General features: G+C 42.6%; 1 protein-coding gene across 3 annotated transcripts in view; it reads right to left on the bottom strand.

Annotated features, from left to right (window-relative positions):
• Window positions 1-24,625, bottom strand: part of RNF130 (ring finger protein 130) — an 82,061-nt gene that overhangs the window by 14,742 nt on the left and 42,694 nt on the right. The window contains exons 4-9 of one of the 3 annotated variants that reach the window (XM_059712906.1): window positions 22,018-22,089; window positions 19,856-19,938; window positions 7,268-7,364; window positions 6,011-6,215; window positions 3,505-3,598; window positions 1,775-1,992 (exon numbers count right to left, since the gene is read on the bottom strand). In XM_059712906.1, coding sequence (XP_059568889.1) covers window positions 1,866-1,992; window positions 3,505-3,598; window positions 6,011-6,215; window positions 7,268-7,364; window positions 19,856-19,938; window positions 22,018-22,089 — 678 coding nt within the window. In that variant the 3' untranslated portion in view covers window positions 1,775-1,865. Of the gene's footprint in view, window positions 1-1,774; window positions 1,993-3,504; window positions 3,599-6,010; window positions 6,216-7,267; window positions 7,365-19,855; window positions 19,939-22,017; window positions 22,090-24,625 lie in introns of those variants that run through there. The other 2 variants (XM_014597521.3, XM_059712908.1) reach the window with 2 other exon arrangements.

The raw sequence follows: 24,625 nt of genomic DNA on the forward strand, positions 1-24,625 counted from the left end.
AGCTCTTCACTTGTGGCATTGGCCTGTTGAAGAAGTGTAACAGCCCTGGCTGCGGTGTCCCTCAGAATCTGGGCCCTAAAGTTTGATGTTTTTCAGAAATAGCTCTTTACATTACTTCGAAAAATAACCTTAAAACAATAATCCCAGGTGGTAATGGGAGTATTTGACATACTATTTCAGTTGTCTCATACTGTTAATAAATGGACAAAAAATGAAATCTCTGAACTCTCTAGTTTGTGCATCATACTTCACTGTACTTCACTCATCTGTCTCGGTATCAGTATTCAGCAATACTGGGTTTTATAAGCAGTCAGTCCTAGGGCATAATATACAGGGTTGTTCCTCCTCCCCTTTTTAAATCCATCCAAGATTCCCAAAATTGATTCACTGCTTTCTTCATTGACTGTATTTGTGATTCCTTCAAAATTTCAGAGGCTGTATTTAAAAAAAAAAAAAAAAAAAAATCTATTAAATATATTGAAACGATCAGACACTTCATTTCTAATTTTAAAAGCTGCCTTCTCAGCTGAAAGCTCTTTGACAGCTAAGAATTAAGCAAGTATTTTAATGTAGATTTTGGCCGCCTTCCTAAATTCTAAAAGTGCCTATACATTAAAAAAATCCCTATTCCCAATACATTTAAAACACTAAATCCTATCGTAGTACAAATGGCTCTTTTCAATAGTTTAGTTTAATTAAAAATGTTAGATTTCAGTTGTCAGTTAAAGCTGGATACCAGGGGAAAAAGCCCACTTGCAACAGGTTTTAACTCTGATCAGCTTATGGTTTCCCCCATCTACTGGGTTCTCCAATGCACCAGCCAATCTTATTAATTTAAACATTAGGCCTTGGCTGTGAACCAGCTCCACATTCAGTAGTGAAGGCAGTGCGTGCATTTTTACTTGAACAGTAAGCTATTACTTACTCTCCGGTTGGATAAGTAAGTTTGCGTGAACAGCTTGAGATTAGATGAGATGTGATGGGATGGATACTATCCCTCACTCCCTCTGCCACATTACCTCCCCAAAGCAGAGTTTGGCAGGAAAGGGCTTGTTCACAGGGTTTCCAACTTATAGAAAGATATTAGCAGCGTTTCACAACTGCCTATGAGTTAACATGAACTAGACCCTTTACTAAATAATACTGATCTGTAAAGAGATTTAGCAACTGAAGGGGGAGGGAAACCCTACCTCTTGCTTGCTATTGCTGCACGAAGAAGTGGTTAGGATCGGCTTCACTTCCCATGAAAAAGGGTGGTGGGGGAAGGGCGCTTACGAAGTTTGAAAAATGTGTTGCAATATTAAAACAGAAAACAATACTCCAAACCTCCTGCGGTTGATGAAGCTAGGGGAGCACACTGCTAGCCTCCTAGCACAACACAAAAAAAGTTAAGGGATGAGAAATGAAGATAATATTCTTGAACTGAGTTTTAGAAGCAGAAAAAAAAGACTCAAGATGCTGGGTCCAGCTACTTGACTAACTATAAGCTGGTAAGAAACAGCCTCTGACAACACTGTCATTAACCTCTGTGCTAAAGGTGGATATCATGATAGTATTAAAACAACATCTTGCAAATCTCCCACCTACTAGTTTGTGCCTCTCAAAGGAAAAGGAGAAGTCATTCACAGAAAGATTAAGTAAAGATTAATTAGCAGAGTTTAAGCCATTCACAAGAGGAGGTTAAGGAACACATGCAAATTTCAGCAGAGGATGAGAGAAACACTGAAACAACTCAATACAGAAGGCTCACAGAAAATAAAATTCAACCTCAGAATAAAGTTTTTGTAATTAAAGTCCTTTATTTCTTCATTGTTTCCTTAATACAAAGCTTTGGCATCAGCAAATTTTAGGAAAAATAAAATATACTAAATATAACTGCTTGTGCTGTATGGATCAATACATGATGCATAAAAAGGTGGGTCTTTCCAAGGCAACCGGTCCAAAAGCATTTCTTCAATACCATTCTGCTCTGTGGGGTGAAAAAAGGAAATACTAGTATTAATTACAATACTGCTCACAGTTGCATAAAAGTCTTGTAAAAAAATATCCATGAGGAGCAATTACATGCAGCTACAGAAAATTGTGCAAGGGGTTTGTGCACTGCATATATCACTGGTCACGTCATGATGAAAATGCATCAGTTATCAGAATGCCTTAGGGCAACACTGCTAGCGGTTTGAGAGTTGGCTACGAGACTGTTGTGGAATGTCCACCTGACACCAAAACGTTTCTGCTAAGGAAGACTGACCAATACTCGGAGGCTTTGGATTCTGGAATGTGGTCATGCAGTTACTTTTGGGAGGTCAGTCTAGAGTCACTTCTGAATGCAGAACAAACTGTTCTCATTTCTTGCCTTCTATGAACCCATTATCTAAGAACTGAAAGGAAAAGTAGCTGTCAAGTCAAGCTAGTTCCTGGAAGATGCTCTCTATACCCAGGGAACACCCCACATTATAAATTAAGACCAAAGGGAAGCAGTCTTTTAAACAGCGTCTCTTACAGTCATTCCCTTCTAAGCAACTTTATAGTAGAGATGAATGTGAAAACAGTAGTTATTTTATCTTTTGCATATGCACATGAACACAGAAGGTGTGCCCTAAATCAGATGAGTTTAAAACTGCAGGAAACGTGGGAGAGGGAAGCAGTGGGGAACGTCACTTGGAGGGTACTGCTGACTGAGCTCCCTCAGACTATGTCCCATCTTCTACTCATTTCACTCCTTCCTGCTAGTTTCATCTTGGAAGGTGAAAGAGGACCCTCATCTTCACGATGAATTACTGGTGTATCAGCTAAATGGTGCAATGTTAGCCCCAGCTGTTATATGGAGAACAACACAAGAAGCTTTGTTGCTTTTTCCTCTCTCGCATCTATAACAACCTGGCATTTCCTGCAAATCTTAGGAGTCAAGCAGTATGTGGCACACTGATCAGCAGAGGAGCCTTCTTGCTTGATGTGTAACATATTAGGTAGCACTTAAGCAATTAACCTCGAACCTCTCACGCACAAGGGACAGACTAGAACAGGGTTGCCTAACCTCACAGCAGAGTTGGAAGCTGCTTAGGTTATTGGGATCTGACTGGAGAGCCACTTGGGAGGTGGCTGCAGGTGGGGATTCAAGTCACAAGATGGGAGAAAGTGGTGAAATTTTGCCACTCTTCTGTACTTTCCCCATTTTCCATTATTGCTTCTGTATTTCTGTATTGGAGAAAGATCGCTCAGCTCATAAGAAGCTGGTACAAATGCTAGGGAGCTTACCATCTCTCCCTTTTGATCTTGCATACAAACAATTTTAGTGAGGAGCCACTTTCAGGCAACCCAGCCAGACATACCTTACCACGAATGTGCACGGGTAGTAATCCATTGAAAAGTTTTAATAGAGAGACTTATACCTAACAAGAGAGAGAAGGCACTCCCTCCTTCCCCTCCTGCCATTTCTTCCCAGCGTTGCCTGTGATGCATGCACCAAAACCAAGTATACACACACGTATTTTAACATGTACTTACTCATTAGCATTCAAGCTAGCTGTGGCTTTGATGATCATGTAGCAGAGTGTGAGGGCGCTGAGGAGGCCAAAACTGGCAATTATAAACCATTCTTCTGTTGACAAAGGAAAGGGAGGAAATCACTCGTGGGAGAAGGCTTATGTCAAAGCGATGTCAACATATCCCTCAAACACTGGCAGAAGGCAACAGGGTTTTAAGCCATGACTGGCACCGGGAAGTGAAGCAGAAGGAGGTTAGCCATAGAGTTACTGACTGGAGAAGGCTAGCAAAGAAGAAGTGGAGAGAGGTGTGGAAAAAAAGCATGGCACAACAACATCTCCTGGCTCAGCCCAAGGGTTAGCGAGAAAGAAAGATCACTTAATGACAAGTGAAATGCAAAACAAGGGAGAATGTAAGTGAAGACTCCTACCTCTCCTACGTTAGGAAACACTGCTGAGGCTGGCTTTCCTTTGCTCAGACAGTGTCTCTTCAAAAAATATTTGCATGCACACTCACAGAATTCAGCACATTCCTTTTTTCTCCAAAGCAAATGCTTTTGTTCTATTTTAGAACAAAAATCAGGGCCACCCACCCAGTGTTTAAGCATAACTCTAACAAATTTTCTCCAACATAGAAGGAAGGGCTGTTTGAAAAGGAGAGAGACTTCAACTTTAACAGAATACAAATAGTACGTACAGATACTTTAAAGAGAAAAACCTTGACGGTAATATTAAAAACAGTGGATAACAAACAAAGGCATTATTAGTTGTGATACTGTCCCTTTCTGACAACTTCTACAGATGCTAATAGATTTTGTTACAGATCTGCATTGCTGAATACAGATTTTAGGTTCAATGTGAATGTATCAATTAAGGCACACAATGCACAAGGCTAAAAGCCTGTACAGCTTTTTTTAATTTAATTTATATCTATCAGGGTGAATTGCTGCTTATTTTTCTCAGTTCTTTACTATGGCAACACAGCTGAATGCAGGTAGCTACAGCTGAGAGCAGACAGTTAACACACCTACAGTCAAGGAAATCGAGCAGTTAAACTATTCGACTTTGTTGTGGGTAGGCAAGCTTTGAACACTACACAAACGCAGACCAGGATTAATTTGTCTTCAAGAGAGATTTGAGTAAGGGATGCACTAGTAGTTGACAGATGCCAGACAGATGCCAGACGAAGACTTGTTGGTTTTGCAAATGAACTCAGTTTGAAGTTTCGATTTGCTCACGAGACCAACACATTTCTGGAACTGATTACACTCGTCAAGACAAGAATAATTTTCTATAGCAAACTTCCTTTGCTGTAGCATCTGAAGAAACGCTCCAGAAAGGACAAGACTAAAAATACCATCTTAGAGAGCTAAGAATACCAAGCAGTGTCTCTGACTTTGAGAGGCTGGATGAGTAGTTAGGCAAAATTGTCTCCTTACTTTAAACTGTCTTGAACCATGGAATCTATTTTTTTTTTAAACAGTGAAAGAGGAAACCCCCCCGCCCCCCCCCCCAGCTATCTGTGCATCAAATCACTGCTCTACAGCATTTAGAAAATGATGCAATTCCATGCATACTGTGCAGTATTCACAGAGGCCTATTTATACATCAGAAGCCCAAGGTGGAATCTGCTCAGTGGAATTTTCTCCAGTTGCTCCTTTAAAAAGAAGAGCCTGTGAACAATTTGGTCAAGCAGTTCAGCAGTGGTCTTCTGATGCCATGAAATTCCTAGATTATGCAAGGTTCAGAAGCCTCAACATCAAATGCAACAAATTACAAATTAAAAGGGCAAGCATAACAAACGTTAGGGTTAGCCTTTCAGATCTCTGTTGCCAGCAAAAGAACTTTCAAATGCGACACAGAAATTGCGAAAGGGTTCGTCTGTAACAATGCTAATTTAGAACCAGCTAACCAGTTAAGCATCTGCACAATATTTTTTTAATATAGTAAAACAGTAGAAGCAACCAAAACTTCCCAAACTGTCAAATTCAGTTTGTACTGAACCCTGCTGTACGTTTGTTCCACGATATATGAAGAATGTACATATTAATAATAAGCATTTGCAATGTAGCACCCGATTTAATTAGTTTAATTAAAAAGCGTGTACTTTTCTTGTACAAACAGAGTGATCACTTTCATCTCTGTAAGGCAGTGGTTCTTAATCTTGTTAAAGTTAAGGCCCCACCTCTGAAAATGCCAGCTTTTAGTTTTCACTCATTTTTTGACTATGCAAAAAAGAGAGCAGTTTTTCTGTTGCAAAGAACTCAGAAAGACCGTAACGGTTCAGAATGTTTTTAGCACTCTGGATTCCTATTTGAAATCCTTGGGTTTATATTGTGAATCATGTTTGTACACTTAACAGTGCTAATGTTGTGTGGCACCCTCGAAAGGATGTCACGGCACCCCAGGATTCCCTGGCACCCTGATTGAGAATCGCTGCTGTAGGGAAATCTTTACCACTGCCCTGGTGTGAAGAAACACAGCAAAGCAAACCACAGAACTCAAATTGAAGGCCAACCCCCACTTACTTGTTACAGCAATGTTGATCTCCCCTGACCGTGGGGTCAGTTCCCCATCCTGTGGAAGCTGTGACATGCCAGATGTGCGCAAAGGCTCAAGGCTGAGCGAACTGTCATTGGCAAAATCACCAAGTGCTGATCGTCTGTTGGGTGGCTGGCCTCGGGTGAGCCTTTCCATGTCAAAAGCTACGTTATCTGTGCACGGCACATTTGGCTGAAAAACAATATTTCCACAATAAAATGCTAGATTTTCTATGTGTGGGCAGCTTGCAAAGTCATACATTTCCCCTTTATCCAATATTTTTTGAGAATGCTTTCTAAACGAGAAAACACCAAACAATCTGTAACAGGCTCTCTATAGCAGACAGTTACCTCTTCACTTTCAAGCAGGAACCCTGAAGTGAGGCACATACAGGTGAGAGAGGTCCAGGGGATAAGATCGTGAGTCAGGAGAGAGTTGAATAGGCTATGCGCAACACCTAATTTACCCAGCAGCAAGTTTACTCCCATCAGCCGTGAAACCATATTCTCTGCACTCTCCTTGCACAGAGAAGCTATAACAAAATGCTTGTCAAATGCTACCCTTTCTCCTTTAACAAACTTGGTTGCATTATTAATCACAAAAACACCTGCCCACAATGTGCCACGTGCAGCTCTTTCTAGAAAGTGTCTCTGGTTTGCCTTTAAAAGGGCTAGAAATATAGGCCCGATTTCTTCTTTGTCATGCTTGACTTGATAGCTGCTATAGACATGGAATGAAATTTCTCCTTACCCTTACATCTCTTGCTATGCCCTTTCTCATCTTCTTTATTAATCCCTGTGACAAAAGCATTCACCTCTGTGCTCCCCAGACAGGAACAGTGGCAGAAAGGTCTTTTGGGAGGCCACCGTCAGAGAGGATGTGGGGCTATATGGACCTGTGGACTGATGCACTACAAGAGGGCTCGTGTGACAGCATTCCAGTATGTAAATGTTAAGGGGAAAAGCAATCAACTGGTCACTTTGCCCACCGGAGTAAGAGACAAAGAAACTGGTTTGATTTTCAGTGAAATACATTTAGGTTATGTATCAGGAAAACATTTCTAACGATAATAGTGAAGCACTGGATCAGGCCAGGTAGGGAGACAGTGGAATCTCCCTCCCCAGAAGTTTTTCACAACAGATCAGTGATGAGCTAGGACTGTGACCCTGAGATCCCTTCCACCCCTGCATTTCTGTGATCCTGTAAAACGTGAATGAAATGAAGGTCACAACTATGTAACTTACCACAATTCCCAGTGCCTTCAAAATGTTCAGTTTACACATGGGACAGGTACAGTGCTCACTTAGCCAAGGATCCACACAGGCTTTGTGGAAAACATGCCTGGAAAAAAGTAGATATAGACAAGATTATAAGCAAACCTGAAGAGAGATTTGTATAGTATGTATGACCCAGTTAAGTAGAAACAGTGAAGAAGTCTGCTATAAAAACTAAAGATGACAAAAATACCCATCGACCATCTAACAGACCCCATGGTCAGGTACAGACATTACACTTTTACTGGTATAAGAGTGATCAGAAACTGGTCTATACTCGTAACAGAAGTTCAGCACACCAAGCCAGTCTATACCCGTGACAGAACAGAAGTTAGGCACACAGAGAATGGTTCAAAAATGGTGGAACCCAGTCTAAGATTTGCTGCCCCACCAAAGAGCGAACGTGTGTTCTGTTTGCTCCCAATCTAAACTACGCTGCTTACAGAAAACTGCGCAACTTAGATTGATTCTGCCTCAGGCTTTTTGAATGTCTGCACCTACAATAATCGACAGATGGGCTGTGCCGCTGGGACCAAAGAAATCTGATCTGGCTTAGAAACATGGAGTTGAGAGCGAACCTCAAGAACCATCTAGTCCAGTGTGGGGCCAGCCTTTTTGGCAGGTGTGCTACAAATTAGCCCTACATTGAGTGCAACTCTGATCCCCTTCCCCAAGCTGCTGCTCCCTGCCGAATCTGTTTTGCACTACTTGTCCCCTACCTGATCTGCTGCACAACACCCCCCACACACAAACACATAGGCTGTGTAGCACATGTAGCTCAGGCTGGTCATTCTGATCTAGTTCACCCCTTCCCAGACCAGCCCAGAGACTATTTTAAGAAGCTCCACTGAGGGGTTCCACAACCTCCATACACAGATTTGTTTCCATTGTACTACAGCTCTTAAGACTTTCCTGAGATTTAACCCAAGTCTCTTCTGATACAGTTTAAACCAACTGCTTTGTGTTATGCTCTCTATACCTCCACTGTTGGATCTTGGCCATTTTTTCCCCCAGTGGCAGCCATTCAAATATCTGAAAACTGCTCCAGGCATCTCCCCCACCTGCCTTCAGCCTCCCTTTTTTCCAAAATAAGTTTTCCCAGTTTCTTGCTTTCCAAACCCATTACCTTTGCCATTTGTACTTGGGTCCTCTCCAGTTTCTCTACATCCTTCTTAAAAAGCAGTCCTCCCGCACTGGTTACAGTACTCCAAGTAAGGCCACAGAAATCACTACTCTTGGATATCTGTCACCCAAGGAACCTTGTCTACTCTTGGATATGGCTCTTTCTGCTTAGTGACTAGATAAAAGTCACTAAGACCATAAAAGCTAAAGAGGCGGTAGTCATGGGGGACCTAAACTACCCTGACATCTGCTGGGAGACGCAGACAGCAAGGTCCCATCGCTCACGCAGGTTTCTAACCTGTGTACAGGACCTCCACCTGACACAGGAGGTGCATGGTGCCACTAGGGGGAATGCCATACTGGATCTGGTATTGGCAACGGGGGATGACATGGTAGGCGACCTCCAGATCGGTAGCCATTTGGGAGACAGTGATCACCTAATAATAGAATTCAACATAAGACGTTGAGTGGGTAAGGTAACTAGCAGGGTGAAAGTGCTAGACTTTAGGAAAGCTGATCTCATTGCACTCAGGCGATTAGTCAAGGACGCACTGCAGAGTAGGAGTTTTGAAGGGATGGGAGCACAAGAAGGGTGGCTGTGCCTAAAGGAAATGATCCTTCGGGCACAAAGCAAGACGATCCCCGAGCGAGGCAAAAAAGGGAAAGGGGCCAGGAGGCTTCCCTGGCTGACCAGAGAAATCCAGGGCAGCCTAAGGGCCAAAAGGGAAGCACATAAAAAGTGGAAACAGGGTGAGATCACTAAAGATGAATATACCTCCTCTGCTCGTGCTTGTAGGGAGGCAGTTAGACGGGCCAAAGCTACCATGGAGCTGAGGATGGCAACCCAAGTAAAGGACAACAAGAAATTGTTTTTTAGATATATTGGGAGCAAAAGGAAGGCCCAGGGAGGAATAGGACCCCTGCTAAATGGGCAGAAACAATTGGTGACAGACAGGGGGGACAAGGCTGAACTCCTCAACGAGTTCTTTGCCTCAGTGTTCCTAAGCGAGGGGCACGACAAGTCTCTCACTGGGGTTGTAGAGAGGCAGCAGCAAGGTGCCGGACTTCCATGCGTAGATCCTGAGGTGGTGCAGAGTCACTTGGAAGAACTGGATGCCTTTAAGTCAGCAGGCCCGGATGAGCTCCATCCGAGGGTACTGAAGGCACTGGCTGACATCATTGCAGAGCCACTGGCAGGAATATTCGAACGCTCGTGGCGCACGGGCCAAGTCCCGGAGGACTGGAAAAGGGCTAACGTGGTCCCCATTTTCAAAAAGGGGAGGAAGGAGGACCCGGGCAACTATAGGCCAGTCAGTCTCACCTCCATCCTTGGTAAAGTCTTTGAAAAAATTATCAAGGCTCACATTTGTGAGAGCCCGGCAGGGCAAATTATGCTGAGGGGAAACCAGCACGGGTTTGTGGCGGGCAGATCGTGCCTGACCAATCTAGTCTCTTTCTATGACCAGGTTATGAAACGCCTGGACACAGGAGGAGGGGTGGATGTCGTATACTTAGACTTCAGGAAGGCCTTCGATACGGTATCCCACTCCATACTGGTGAACAAGTTAAGAGGCTGTGATGTGGATGACTACACAGTCCGGTGGGTGGCGAATTGGCTAGAGGGTCGCACCCAAAGAGTCGTGGTGGATGGGTCAGTCTCGACCTGGAAGGGTGTGGGCAGTGGGGTCCCGCAGGGCTCGGTCCTTGGACCGATACTCTTCAATGTCTTCATCAGCGACTTGGACGAGGGAGTCAAATGTACTCTGTCCAAGTTTGCAGATGACACAAAGCTATGGGGAGAAGTGGACACGCCGGAGGGCAGGGAACAGCTGCAGGCAGACCTGGATAGGTTGGACAAGTGGGCAGAAAACAACAGGATGCAGTTCAACAAGGAGAAATGCAAAGTGCTGCACCTAGGGAGGAAGAATGTCCAGCACACCTACAGCCTAGGGAATGACCTGCTGGGTGGCACAGAGGTGGAAAGGGATCTTGGAGTCCTAGTGGACTCCCAGATGAACATGAGCCGGCAGTGTGACGAAGCCATCAGAAAAGCCAATGGCACTTTATCGTGCATCAGCAGATGCATGACGAATAGGTCCACGGAAGTGATACTTCCCCTCTGTCGGGCGCTGGTCAGACCGCAGTTGGAGTACTGCGTGCAATTCTGGGCGCCACACTTCAAGAAGGATGCGGATAACCTGGAGAGGGTCCAGAGAAGGGCAACTCGTATGGTTAAGGGCCTGCAGACCAAGCCCTACGAGGAGAGACCAGAGAAACTGGACCTTTTCAGCCTCCGCAAGAGAAGGTTGAGAGGCGACCTTGTGGCTGCCTATAAGTTCATCACGGGGGCACAGAAGGGAATTGGTGAGGATTTATTCACCAAGGCGCCCCCGGGGGTTACAAGAAGCAATGGCCACAAGCTAGCAGAGAGCAGATTTAGACTGGACATTAGGAAGAACTTCTTCACAGTTCGAGTGGCCAAGGTCTGGAACGGGCTCCCAAGGGAGGTGGGGCTCTCCCCTACCCTGGGGGTCTTCAAGAGGAGGTTAGACGAGTATCTAGCTGGGGTCATCTAGACCCAGCACTCTTTCCTGCTTATGCAGGGGGTCGGACTCGATGATCTATTGAGGTCCCTTCCGACCCTAACATCTATGAATCTATGATGACCAAACCAAACCCCAAGCCCCCTGCTCAAAATGCAGCATTTCTTCCAGTACAATTATATCTACCTTGTTGGGATGCAAGTTATATTGGTTTGGCTGGAGCACCACACTCATGCAACTACACTGCTTTTGGTATCCAAACTAATTTGGGTATCTCTGCATGTCATGTCATTGTGTTGTCAGCACACTCTAGGGCTCTTCCATGACCCTGTTCCCAATGAAGCAGTGAGAGCAGTGTCATTAGAAGTCAAATTTATCTTTAAAAAAGAACAGATATATAAAGTAATTCTAAGTAAACCAAACACACCAGAGCTTATTTTTTACTCGCTTTTGTCACTGTCAAAAGGTACGTAAAAATACCTTCTGAGAATTGGAAAGGACAAGTCAACTACTACTCCATTATAAACAGATCTTCTGAAGACAAGAAAGCAAAATGGGCTTCTACTTGCACAGCAGAGAAAGCTGCATTGGATGATGGATCTGAATGGCTTGCAGAAGTTTATTTTCAGATCTATTAAAATAAGGGTCACAGCACTGGTTTAATGTAACGATAGGAGTGGAAAAGGATGCTAACAACACACTTAAGCAAAGGGGTGCCCTTGGCCTTACCTGTGGCACATTTCTGACTGTGTAGGCGTGGCAGGAACTGGTACCAGCAGCTTTGCTACCTTGTACAGCACTGTCACGAACTAAAAATAATCTACTCCAATCTATTCCTTTCACAAGTCCCCGTGTTTAGAAAGGAGGTAATTCATTTCTAGCTGCTCTGACTGCTGAAGTCAAGCTACTAATGTTAACAGGTCTGATTTTGAATGAACACAGACGGATGAAGTGAGAATTGCTGCTAATTGAGAAGCAGCTTTGTTCTGACATGTCAGCGAGGGAAGAGGTAGCAGCTCAAGCAAGATGGTCTGGCTATTATATTACACAACCCGCAGAGGTCTGTGCTGGCTCCCAGAGCTACTCAGAAAAAGGGGGAGCAGGAACAGAAGACATTTGCCTCCTTCAGGTTGTACTTGTGTCACATGGGACTAGGCTCAGCATGGAATTTGGGCCTATATTAAAAAGAGACGGACTGTTCTTGATTTCAGATTCTCCTTCCCTACCGAGGGAAAATTTTGAAGTGGATTACAAGATGTGTCACTGGGAAGCTACCTTGCAAGACTCCAGCAAGTCATGCTAGTAATCTACCCCAGAAGCCATTACTAAAAACAGAGAGGAAGTACATGTGATAGTAATCTTTCTTGTGTTGATAGCATGAGTGTCAGGGGTTACAGTTCATCACTAGCATTAATTTCCAGCTTACTACATGTGTGCAAACCACCAGACTTAAGCAAAGGTGCACATGTACAAGTAAGGGCCTAAACTGATGTGCAGAAAATTAACAAAAGGGAAGATTTTAGCCTGATATTTCCAGACAAGGCTGAATTTGCAGGAGAGAAAGAAAGAGAAGGGGAAGGAAAAAGAAAGAGAAAGAAAGAACATTTCTGATATATGATCAAAGACAGACATATAAAAGCTTGTAATATTACTTGCAGTCAATTTTCAGAACAAAGCCATAGTTTCTGTATTCATGGGCTGGTGTGCTACACAGCATGGAGAGCTGAGCTAAAGATAGTTGGTATGTATGGTATTTTGAAGGTATGAGACTTGTACTTCCTTGGTGAAACAGTCTCTCTCCTCATCAGCTTGCCTGGTCTCTCTACTTCCCTCTCTAGCATTCTTAATAAGGCAATGTACACTGAAGAAACATCCATGCAAAAAAACCAGGATATGTTTCTTGCTCAGCTTTAGAGTAGTGTATTAAAAAAAAATGCTTGTTTCTGATGTCGTTAGCTATTAACCTTTTCTGTTTATCACTTGTGGGAGCACAGAAAATGCTGTTCAGCAGTCCTTTGGGGGTAGGAATTGGCTTGCAATCCAGTAGTACACAATTACGTTACTGTGGCATCTTAGACAATTTATTGCTGTTAAGTCACTTACATTTCTTTTTAAAACTCCACAGTTGGGTTTTTAGAGTGGGGCATACATTCCTAACAATTTAATATTTTGGGGAAACGGCAAACATCAAGACATCAGTATGAAAACAGATTTAATGTCGTTACCAGCTGATCGGTGCTTAGTGCTATAAAAGCACGCAGATTAGCTTAGGCACCATGTGATATGAATTCCAATGCGTACCTAGCAAATGGTATATGATTGTATTCGTAGCCTGATAAGATTAAAAACACCAGAGCACCTGAACTCCTTTTCTGACCTCTTTCTAATTGTTCTGAAACCTTCTCAGCTCTGGGGACCTTTATTGATATTTTCCAGAAATCACAGTCCGACAAAAGCTTTTATTTATATTAATCAATAGGGGGTTGCTGGTTTTTTTCTCTCCCTAAACATATCTTGCTGGCATTAATGCTATGGATCAGGCTCTGCTTTGGGTTTTGCTTAATTGAAGAGCAGATACAAAATGACAGTGATAATGACAAAGGCACAGTTTGTAAAGGTCGGCATGAATGAGAATTTTTGTGCTTTTTACCATCAGAAAAAAAGAAAAGAAAAGGAAAGTATGTTTCTTCCTGTCCTCCTGTAAGCTAACATGCAGCGTTCCCAAGCCATGAACAGGAGCAGTCCCTGGCAGCTCTTCTGCCACATGCTGATTAGAGTCCACCAGCAACCAGATGCTGGCAGGGAAAAGCTGAGTGCCCCGTGCTCCAACTCATCAGCTCTGCAGCAGTAGAGGCTCTCCTCATGCTGATGGTTTCTACTCCTAAAACATACCTAAGCTTCTGTGAGTGCATATACAAACAGAGACCCGTTTGCATCCTACAATGTGGTTTCTTTATGCCATTCCAGAGAGAGAAGACAGCCGGAGTAGTCTTTGTCATGATTCCCTTTCTTCCATTTTCCCAGCAAAGGCTCAAAACATGTATGCACCCATTCTACTGGATTGACTTGGCTTCAACCTTACATTAGTTTTTAAATGAATTGAGCTACCTCTTGTTTGCTCTTTCATCCCACTCCTTTCTTGTTTTTCTGTAAGCTGTTTTCTGTCCATTCTTCTCGTCTTCCTGATGCATTTAGTTCTTTCCACTCCCCCACCTCCCAAACTGCACAAGCTAAAGATGCTCCTTTTCCCTTCCGTACTTTTCTATAACTTGCTTCTTTACTTTTTTTCTTTCCCCATTACTCACATTCCCTACTATCTGTTTGACCTCTGCTGCTGCTTCCTCCCTGCTCGCTCTGGCTTCCCTCTTCCTCCTATTCTAGAGCTATAAACAGGAAAGTGGAATGGAAGCTGTTTTTTGTAGAAAAGTTATTCAAGAGTCTTGTCTTTTCTTCCTGATATATACATTTACTTATATAAATATGACACGGGCAAGAGAACAGTTCTAGCCAAATGCTCCCCAGGCTAAGATGTCTAAAAAATGACCAGCGTTCCCTGTTTTGAGTTAGGCTGGGTAGATCTGGCAGTTGTCCCATCTCATCAAAGCACAAAGAGCAAGCAGCCACGTTTGCCAGCAGCTCTTGGTACTGAACACAACTCAACTCGGAGGCAGAACAGGCTGTATAGAATACATTCAATATAACAGGATGCACACGAGGGATACTGTCCTCTTGCTACTGGTCATTTTCAGTAATTGGAAAGAAGATTTTTTTTGAGTTTACTTAAATCTGCCACAGAATTTCCCATCTGTCACAAAACTCAGCACCAGAGTGCATGCCAGAAACCTGGAGGCTTGCCACAGACTTGGATCCAACTTACTGCCGAGTGCACAGGGCTCTCTCCTTATTGTGCATCTGCCCCAAACAGACGCCTCTCTGTACCAATGGACGGGAGTGCCAGATGAGCACTTTAACCAGAGAGCACAATTTTGTAACTACAAAAAGAAATGTTACTTTCACACTGAGTACAGAAAAAAACCCTGCAAGGATGTCACATGTCACTGAATCCCACTGCAATGATTACAGCTTCCTTCACAGGCACAGTAGAAAGAATCCAACCCTTCCATTTGGCTCCTCTTGGCCAAGAGGACTCTGGTTATTTTTCTAATTATTACAACACATTTCCTCAAATCTAGCTAATAAACTGGCTTGTTTTTATTGCTTCATTACTGACTGCAAATATCACACTGGAAGGGTGGAGTAGGAGGAAGGAGTGAGAAGAAAGGCAGGGAGATTAAGATCTTGTGAAGCAGGATAGATTGGCCTTAAATCAGCAAGCAAGAAGCCTTGATTTAAAACATCAATTTTAATCTTGTACTTATTTTACTAAGGACAGGTTGACTCTCATTTGTGTTAATAAGTATGGGGAAGACAATTCAAATTCAGTGACAAATACACAGAAACTTCTTTATTTAACTGAACAAAAGCTTTAGTGTACCGATACATCAGACAATTCACGGGATGGTTTTGTTCAATCAACATAAAAAAAAAAATCTACCTGCAGCTCATGAGCAGAAGTCATTGTTTCTGGTCACCCAGATTTAAAATAGACTTTGGCGCTTCAAGGGGTTAGAATTAGGGCTGCGGCTGGGCAATTCCTCTCAGTATGCCCCAGCTGAACAGCATCCAAGTCAGTTCAGCTGAAGGACCCCTGAGATGACTGGCTTCTGAAAGTTAAGGGCTCACCCTCAAAGGTGAAGTGGTAGAAAGAGAAAAGGTGAGAAAGGCTAAAACAGGGGTGGGCAAAGACTGGTCAGCAGGCTGGATCGGGCCCGCGGCAGACTCCATTTCCGAGCAGCCCCCAGCATGGGGGCTCCTTCTGGCTGCCGCCGCTGGACCAAGCCCCACTGTGTGAGCACCCCAGCCTGTCTGCCCTGCATCCACTGCTGGGGGCAGGATCCGTGCGGGCAGGGTGTGCAGCCAGGTGGCTGAGACTGGGCTGCAGCTGGAAGCAAGGCTGGAGGACAAGGCCAGGGAGACCCTGGGATCTTGGGGCTGGGGCAGAGCTGCGATCTGTGTCAGGATTCCTGATGGCATAAAAATGACTGCAATACTTTATTTTTGTAGAGTTAGATTAAATAGTTTGCTACATATACACAAAAGAGTTAATTTATTATAACAATATGGAATACTAAGTATAAACCAATCAAGATTCCTAAATAATCTAGGAAATGTACAAGCAATTTAAGTGCTTCATAACGACAGGGAAACCTGGTTGCACCTGGCTGATTAGCAAGCAAGCAATTTATATTTACACACATGGTCTACCTTTTTTACCTTCACATCTATAACTGCCATAATTTTTTTTTTTTTTTTAGATAAAAATAATAGTTTCCCATTGTGCTTTGTACATTTGACAGCTGCTTCTTGATGTAGCACAGCTATAAGGGTTTTTTTTCCATATAGAAAGTAGGAAGAAATATATTCAGAACAGGAAAAAGGAGTTGGCAAAATAAAAATCAAGATGTAGTAATTTGAAAGGTCTGTAAAGCTGACATGGATTAATTAAAGAGTTACAACCAAGTGCTGCTAAGACATTGTTTTTCTTTCCATTGTCTCATATGCCTATTTAGAAGCTGGAAGATAAAGTCTAAGCTCATTTTCAGCTTTACCGCCCAGTAAAACATTGTAGTTTGCTTTCTGTCAGTGGTTCAGAGGTAAGAGTAGAGCCAGTGGCTGATTTCTGTCTGTGCACCAGTGCTTTATATTGCCCTGTAAGATGTTTAACCCTTTTTTTGGATTCTATCCAGGCTCCAAGGGGTTCCAGTGAACGGGCGAAGAGTGTTGTGCTGAAAAGGCGTGGGTTTCTGGCTAAAACGTGAATGTAGTTGATCTAATTAAAGATATCACATTTACCCAAAGAACCTTGTCTGTCTATGTCCTTAGACCAACACGGCTTTAATGAACACCCCTGAAGTCAGGAAGCAACATGAAGAACTCCATTCATACTCCTCGCCTGCCCTGCCTTCTCTTTACTACTGCAGTCCTTGATCCTCACCCTTTGACAAGGGACCAGCAGTGGAAAAGCAAGTTGCTTGATGAGATCAGATGGAGCAACTGGCATGTTGCCAGAGGCAGCTCTGTCAAACAGCTGTGCCTGTATTATCATTTGGGGATGTGAAGAGACTACTTTAATATGCAGTGAATGAAGTAAGGGAGCAGAATCTATTTTCCTCTGCTCCAGTTAGGATACATCTGTCCAGTCAGAAGTGCGATAATAAAATGAAAGTTTGGGTATAACTACGTGCAACTCATGTGGGTTCTAAGAACAGCGAAGGAGTGGTGGGCTGGATGAGCCTATGAAGTATGTGCTCAAAGACTGTGCCACTGAAGCTTTGGTGCTACCGGAATACAAGCTAACTAGATTAAAGCTAGCTTGGGTATACTTACATACACCGCAATCAGACCACCCAATTGATGCACAAATGCAAGTTTACTCTTCATACAGGCTCTAGACTGAGCTCATACAACACTGAATAAGTACCATCCATTTCATTCACTACCTTCCCTCTGCTGGAAAATACCGTACATTCACTTATTAGTTATTATCTACTAGTAAAGGGAGTTGAAGCACAGTTGTATTAATTTCTTCTTGAGACCAACGTAGGATTTGGAATCCATAAAATACTTGCCCTTTCAGATCAAATGTTTGGCTTAACTAGGCTGATATTAATTATAAATGCACAACCCCCCCCCCCAAACAAATTAACCCCTCCCCCCTCCCCAAATCTGTATTATGAATCCAATTTTTAAACAATTCCTTCTCAGCATGTGGTTTACTCTGTTCCTTTAAAGACACCCTTTTATTCTACGCATTAAAGCCTGCTGGCTTGGTAACACACATTAGAAACAACTCCATGAAATGCGCACCTCAAATGAAATCTCTACTTCTACAATGCATTAAGAGAACACATTTTGTGGCTAGATCATATTACGCCATTTGGTTCCAAGTATTAGCCACAATCTAATTACTGCAAACTGATATACAATCAAGCCAAAAAAACTTTGTACTCATCACAATCTTTACCTTGGAGTGCCCTAAGCTCAATTATACCCAAAAGCAGTTTGAACACCAACTTTTGAGTACAATGATTTGTATGCGTACACACATGCGAATCAACTCAACACTGCAAGGAAAAGTCTTGAGGAGAAGACAAGTCTGGAATTTCTGGAGAGCCTTTTCTTAAACTAGACCAGCAATAAGCATTTCAGTTGCACAACAGTACATAACTGAATGACATCTTGAATTTGCAGAGAAGCAAATAATTAGCCTTACAATGTTTATAAGGAGAAGTGGGACAAAGTGTCTTTGCACAAGAAAAGGGAAAAGCATGTTTTAAAAAAAAAATCCCAAAAACTTAAATTTGGACTACAAAGTTCAATGCTTAAAAAATAAGCCTTTATAAAAATTTAAGGCCAGGACCAACTGTTCTATGCATTTCTAAACACTGCATTTCAAAGGAAATAGCTTCTAAACAGACATCCCTCTGTAGGGTTTGCTACCCAGGCACTTCAGCATTGAACCTAAATACGAAACAGGTGTCATTCATTTTCACTGTCCAACAAGTCAGTGAATTTAGATAGAAGTAAACTGAATTCCACTTCCAACTTCAGTAAGCTAAGGTGCTAACAGAAACAAACCTAGTGTGTAACATTTTTTTACTGTATGATATACAAACTAATTTCACACTGTCCTTTTAATATCTTAAAATAGAAATTCATTACACATTAGAGGAAAAATCTTCCACCTATCTAGGACAGCTTGCAGGAGGATTTAGAAGACTGATAATGAGTTGCTATATGGCCCTCAGGGACATGGGACTGATGCCCAATTTCAACACCGTGACTTACTTGTTTCTAGAGTATCATGCAAAAAGCTATTTATATACTTAGCATAGGGCAGGTTATTGCATCTTGTCTGCACATATGCATAGTAATTTATATTTTTTCCTGTTGGTGGGAAAGGGGAGGAAGGAGGAGGATAAAAATGTGTTTCAGAACAAAAGGAAGAAATATCCTTAGCAACAGTCAAATGATTAAATTCCCCACCAATACCCAGCAAGTGTAAAAGCAGTTAAACCAGCAATCTATCAGAGACAAGTAATGTCATTGATCAGTTCAAGAGTGGAAATAATTAGGAGGAAGGAAAAGAAAACAGTGTCTCTGGGGGGCTCAGGGGTGTTTAGGAAGGGCACACAGGAGTGGAAGTGGTTGTTGCACTTCAAGTGTGCCAGGACAGCATCTCTAATCTATTTCTCCCACCCAGCAAGATTGCAAGGGAATGAGATGACAGTGGTGGGGAGTTATCTTGCGAACATGCAGGTGGCAGTGATGCTGGAGTGACAGCATTCCTAGGACCTGGGGGAATGCTTGACCGAGCTGGAGTTGCTGAAACAGCAAAACATCAGGTCGCAGCAGCCACTGTATAAATTCTGCATCTGTGCCTCAGTTTGCTATCATTCACCAAGATACTGGGTCTGCCCATTCTTCCGTCATTAAAGCTCCTTTCGTCTTATTCTCTTACTCTAGGTTGCGTCTTTCATACCATTCAAAGCTTCCCGATCTGTTATTTCTCAGAAACCTCTTTTACCTGATCTTCATTGTCAATAACTGTGTCAGCTATCACCTGCAAGCCTTTCTACTGCATTTGAGACCGCGTACTCCCAGTCTTAAGCATTACAGCATTACACACACCTACACTAGTATATAATTATTGGAAAAAAAGAGAACGTGGTACATAAAATAAAACAAAGGGGTCTTAAAAAAACCCCAAAACACAGAGCAAATATTTATGAAGAATAAATCCTTTTCTAAGGAAAAGAAAATGCTAGCTTACTTGCATGGCAGAATGCGGACAACATCGTTCTGCTTGTAACTCTCAATGCAGACAGCACAATGATCAAAGTCTGGGTCTGTTTCCTAAAATGAATAGCATGAAAACTAAAGTCAAAAGTTATGACTATTAAAAGCAGTGTAGGCACTTTGCAACCGAAGAATCCCGCTAGCCCACGGAGCACTAGATATGCAAGACGACTATTAAGAGGAAGATACAGAAAGTGACACAGGTTATTAAATCCTACCACATTTCCCCTCCCACCCCAAAACCCACATGTTTTACCTGCATATCAAAGTCACCCACTCATTTAAAACTACTGTTTACATGCATCTGACATTTAAGTTAGAGGAAGACAAGACAGCTGTAACCATCATTTTGTACAAACAATCTCTTCACATTGACTCAAGGAGGTAGTAATTTTCAAGGGTGTTACATTTATGATCTAGTCTATGGCTATGGTTTATAAAACATTTTTTTTTGTATAATACTAAAAGATATTCTTTCATCCCCTCTTGTAATAAGAGATAACTGCCATCATTCCATGCTTCAAAAAGTCCAGCGTGGTCTCATTCTTCAAACCCTCTCCACAGCCTCAAAATTACTCATACCCTTCTTAAGCAGAGAGGGATTCAGGTCAGGATGCTTGCTGGCTCTGCAGTATTTTGCTACAAAGATTACACTTCAATTACTGTTTCTACATCGACAGAAAGAATTTCACTTATTTTAAGCTTTCCTTTGGAGAAAGACAGATGTCACGTAGGCATAACCATGGCATTGTTGGTATACAATTAAAACCTTTGTGCTACACACACAGACTGTGCTTTCTCCCAGCCCAAATTCAGACAGTTCTTTTCAACACCAGCAAAGTACTGAGACAAGGACATCAAAAACCATAGCAAGGCAAAATTAGCAACTCCGCTGTCGGAAACAGGCAGTCAATATTTCATGCAGAGAACCCTGATGGGCTGCACTGATGAATGACAGATTTATTCCTGTATTCCTTTCAACTACATATACGCCTCCTGCTGCCTGTACTGCAACCTCCATATCACGTAACTGTCTTGCAAGAAGACAGCATCTTTCCTCTCTGTATTAAGTTCTAAATATATTCACGTAGGCAAAGATCTATTGCAGAAAGTTCTTATAGCCAAAAGGCATGGGGGGAGGAGGGGAGGAAAAGAACACAGGCTTGGGAAAAACATCTTCCTCAGATTTCTCTTCAGGCAGGCACAAATTCAGAGAGCTTCTCCCATTAGAGATGGTATTGGTAGGAAAGATGAGACTCAGGCAGGCTTAAAAGGCCAAAGAGAAACTGCTTGCTTTTTAATACCCTTTAAATAAAGTCAGGTCTATGCATGATGCAAAATGCAAAGGGACAGTAAACGAGGCTATTAAGCAAACCTCTGGTAAAACCAAAAACCTGAAGAATACCTACAGATTTATAATTTACAGTGCATCAATTATTCTGCGATAGTCAACCACGATTCCCACAGTTCCAGATGGAAGTGGCAAAGAAAATAACCTTGTTGTGAATCCAAGGAGAGGATATGGAGGTGAAGATTACGGACTGCCTGACAATTAAAATTTTTAATTTTGTAACAGCTACAAGCATCCTTTAAGTAAAAGCTAGCGTGCAACTCAACCTGTGTCACTCCAAGAACACATGACTGTTGAGAAATCACTTGTATAAAAAAAAAAGACATCTTCCTCCCTAAGCCTTCTTCCACTTTGCATAACATATATGCAATTGCTAGTTTACTGCGACTCGCATAACTGATTTTAACCCTGCCTTTTCTTTGGTACTGATAATTTATACAGAGCATAGTAAAGGAAATGTCATGATGGTTAAATAAGGTTCTTGCATGACGCTTTCTGTACTCCTGCCTGCAAAACCATCAGGGCCAGCTAGCACAGAAAAGCATCCGCCATTCAAGTTGCCAGGGAGAGCTCACCAAGTTTACAGGCAAGAAAACTTCTCCTCTGCGGAAGCAGAAGTCACCTAGAGCTTTTGTGCATACTGTAGACAGTAAATATTACGGAGGGTGACCTCTCTAGCAAGCCACACACTAACAGTTGAAAGGGAGGAAGAAACAGTAAGTTGTTTTTCTTGCCAGAGTGAAATACAAAGCTCAAGTTTACTGTGAGAAGTCTCATTACTGTACCTTATCGCCCTTCTTTACTGTCCTGGTTGCCAGTTTGCCGATGGCTTTCTTAGCGGCATCTCCAAGGCGACGCTATTAAAAAGTTATAGAAAGAACGCAGGAATTAGTGCTGAGAAACAAGCTATTTTTTTCCTTTAGAGGACTTATTTAGGCTAACTATCAGCACTGCAATGTCTGTCTGCTATAGCTAGGCCAGTGCACAAATTGTAGAGGGTACAGTAAAGACACAGGTGCTGGCAAATCTATCCAGAGAGAACATCCAAGTACAGACCACGTGGGTACAGTCAGGGTAATCAGGAGTCTCAGACTGTTGTAGCCATGGCTTAAAAACAAAACTCACCCCCCCCTGCACACTTCAACAGAGCTATTAAAAACACAGGATAGGAATAGAAACACATGACCTTTCACTAATTTCTATTGTATTCTGCTCTAATCGCTTTTTATTCAGTGAGCCATAACAGCCTTCCTTTTTCTCTCCATACACTGCCTAGTTCTGTTTTTCCCCAGAAGTGGGCAAATCTACCCTAAAAGGTTCACTGCTATTTTTCCCCCCCATCTCAATACAACCTGAAACTGCCATTATCTATACATGGGGAAACAATTTAAGGACCATGAAATCTAAATCAGTCAATACAGATTAAATAAAGCTCAAATGAATACTGATTCCAAAACTAAACTCTATTGGGCTGCAAAGGGTCAAGCCACTCTAATGGGCAGCGTTGCTTGGAAGCAGCCATTTCTATGCTTAAAGTGCTGATCCTAATTGCAATGCCCTGTTTGGAGCCAATTAAGAATGGCTATTTGCCAGCTGGTTCAAGGGATTCCAAGGACAGGTCACTTTGAGCTGAGCAAAGCTCATGTTTCCTTGTTTCAATAACCAGAATGCCCCGGAGAAACAGGATTAAGTTTACACTGATCAGGACTTTTTCCCCCCCCCAATCATTTCCAACTCCTACAGTCATATCACATACAATTATTGCAAAAATGTTCCACCTTCACCCCTTTCATCCCAAGAAAAATGCTGGTTTTTGAACCTTCTTCATTCTTTGACTCTCCTGAGTAGATGCAAACCGCACACGATATAAGTCACTATAGGTCCGTGAAAGGACACACTGAGTAAAATGGATTAGTTTATCTCCAACCCTTCATAAGCTTGAAAAAACAATATCTGCTTTACAAGGCTTGGGCTTTTTCTACGACATTTTTTATGGGTTTCCGGACAACCAAAATGAACAGGGCTCCTTATGTTTAAAGCAAAAGGCCTCTATTTTGCCACCACAAATGTGTTTACACACAACAATCATCGGCAAAGCCACATTATTCTGAACGTACACAAAGGTCCATGTTTTGGGAGCCAAACTTAAGGGCCCAAACACTACTGCACCTTCTAGGCAGCACAGCTGGGGATAGGGGGGAAGACAGTGGGGGGCAATGTAGTTTAAGGTGCACCTAGACCTCCCAAAGTCTGGACTTGACTGGGGCCTTCTTGGTCCCCAGTTTAAGATAGTGCAGCCTCTTTTCTGTTAGAAGTGCCTTGCCAGCACAGCTCTCAGTGTGGACACAGCTTACACTGACAGAACTGCATTTTTGCCAGCATGCACTGCTAGCTGCTCATAGCCTGGCTCCATGCAAAAATCACTTGCACCAAGTCAGCAGTTTTAGCTGTATAAATGTACCTATACTCCGGGCTTTTGCCAGCACAGGTATGTCAATCACTAAGCATACATCTTTACCCTTCTCCACTGAACAGCTAAGTCGTGCTGGCAGAATGTTTTTATACTGATATAGCCTTATGTGCATTTCACACTGCTTATGGGTCGTGCCAGCAGTCCAGGTAACTAGAAGACAACACTGAAGCCCTTCTTCTCTTGCTCTCACCTGGCCTGTGTTGTCACTGGGGATGGCATATGGCTGATACACCAGCCTGAGCTGCCAACAGAACAGCCTGTGCTCAGGGACACTACATTCACGAATAACGGTTTGGGTTTTTTTATGATCTGAGATAAATTAGTCAAAATACTTCCCAAATTTGGTATTCACAAATGCAAGCAACTGTGCATGCCGAAGCAAGGCAGGTGCCACACGGGCTTTCCACAAGTTGGGCAGTGCAATACATTCTTGACCTTCAAGCATCTTAAAATATACACTTTATACTGAAATTGTAGAGATGTTTGTAGAGCCTAACAGAGTCTGCAGGACATGCAAAACTAGTGAAAGCTGTTAAATTTAAATCAGGTGAGAAGTTTAATTATGGTTTAATATTGAAGGAAGGGGCTTATAAATAAAAAATGCTGTCCTAGAAATAAAGGAAGAGTTTTTCCATACAAGTGTTAAATTAAGTGGCTGTTCTCACAATGTATTCAGATAAAGCTTTCATTGAAGAAATGTCTGTACAGAAGGAGAGCACTTGCACATAATTACAGATATCAGGTATCCCTCCACTAAACTGCAACCACACCTTCAGTTAATGCCTGAATTGCTATGCCTCTTAGAACAGGACGTGAATGTTATGGGCAATGGAAACTGAAATACAAATATGCAGAGGATTTAGCCGTTAAAGTGCTTTTCAATCCTTTGGAGTATATCGACTGTAGGTGGAGCTGGCACC

The sequence above is a fragment of the Alligator mississippiensis genome, chromosome 9, assembly GCF_030867095.1.
Source record: "Alligator mississippiensis isolate rAllMis1 chromosome 9, rAllMis1, whole genome shotgun sequence".
Classification (NCBI taxonomy): domain Eukaryota; kingdom Metazoa; phylum Chordata; order Crocodylia; family Alligatoridae; genus Alligator; species Alligator mississippiensis.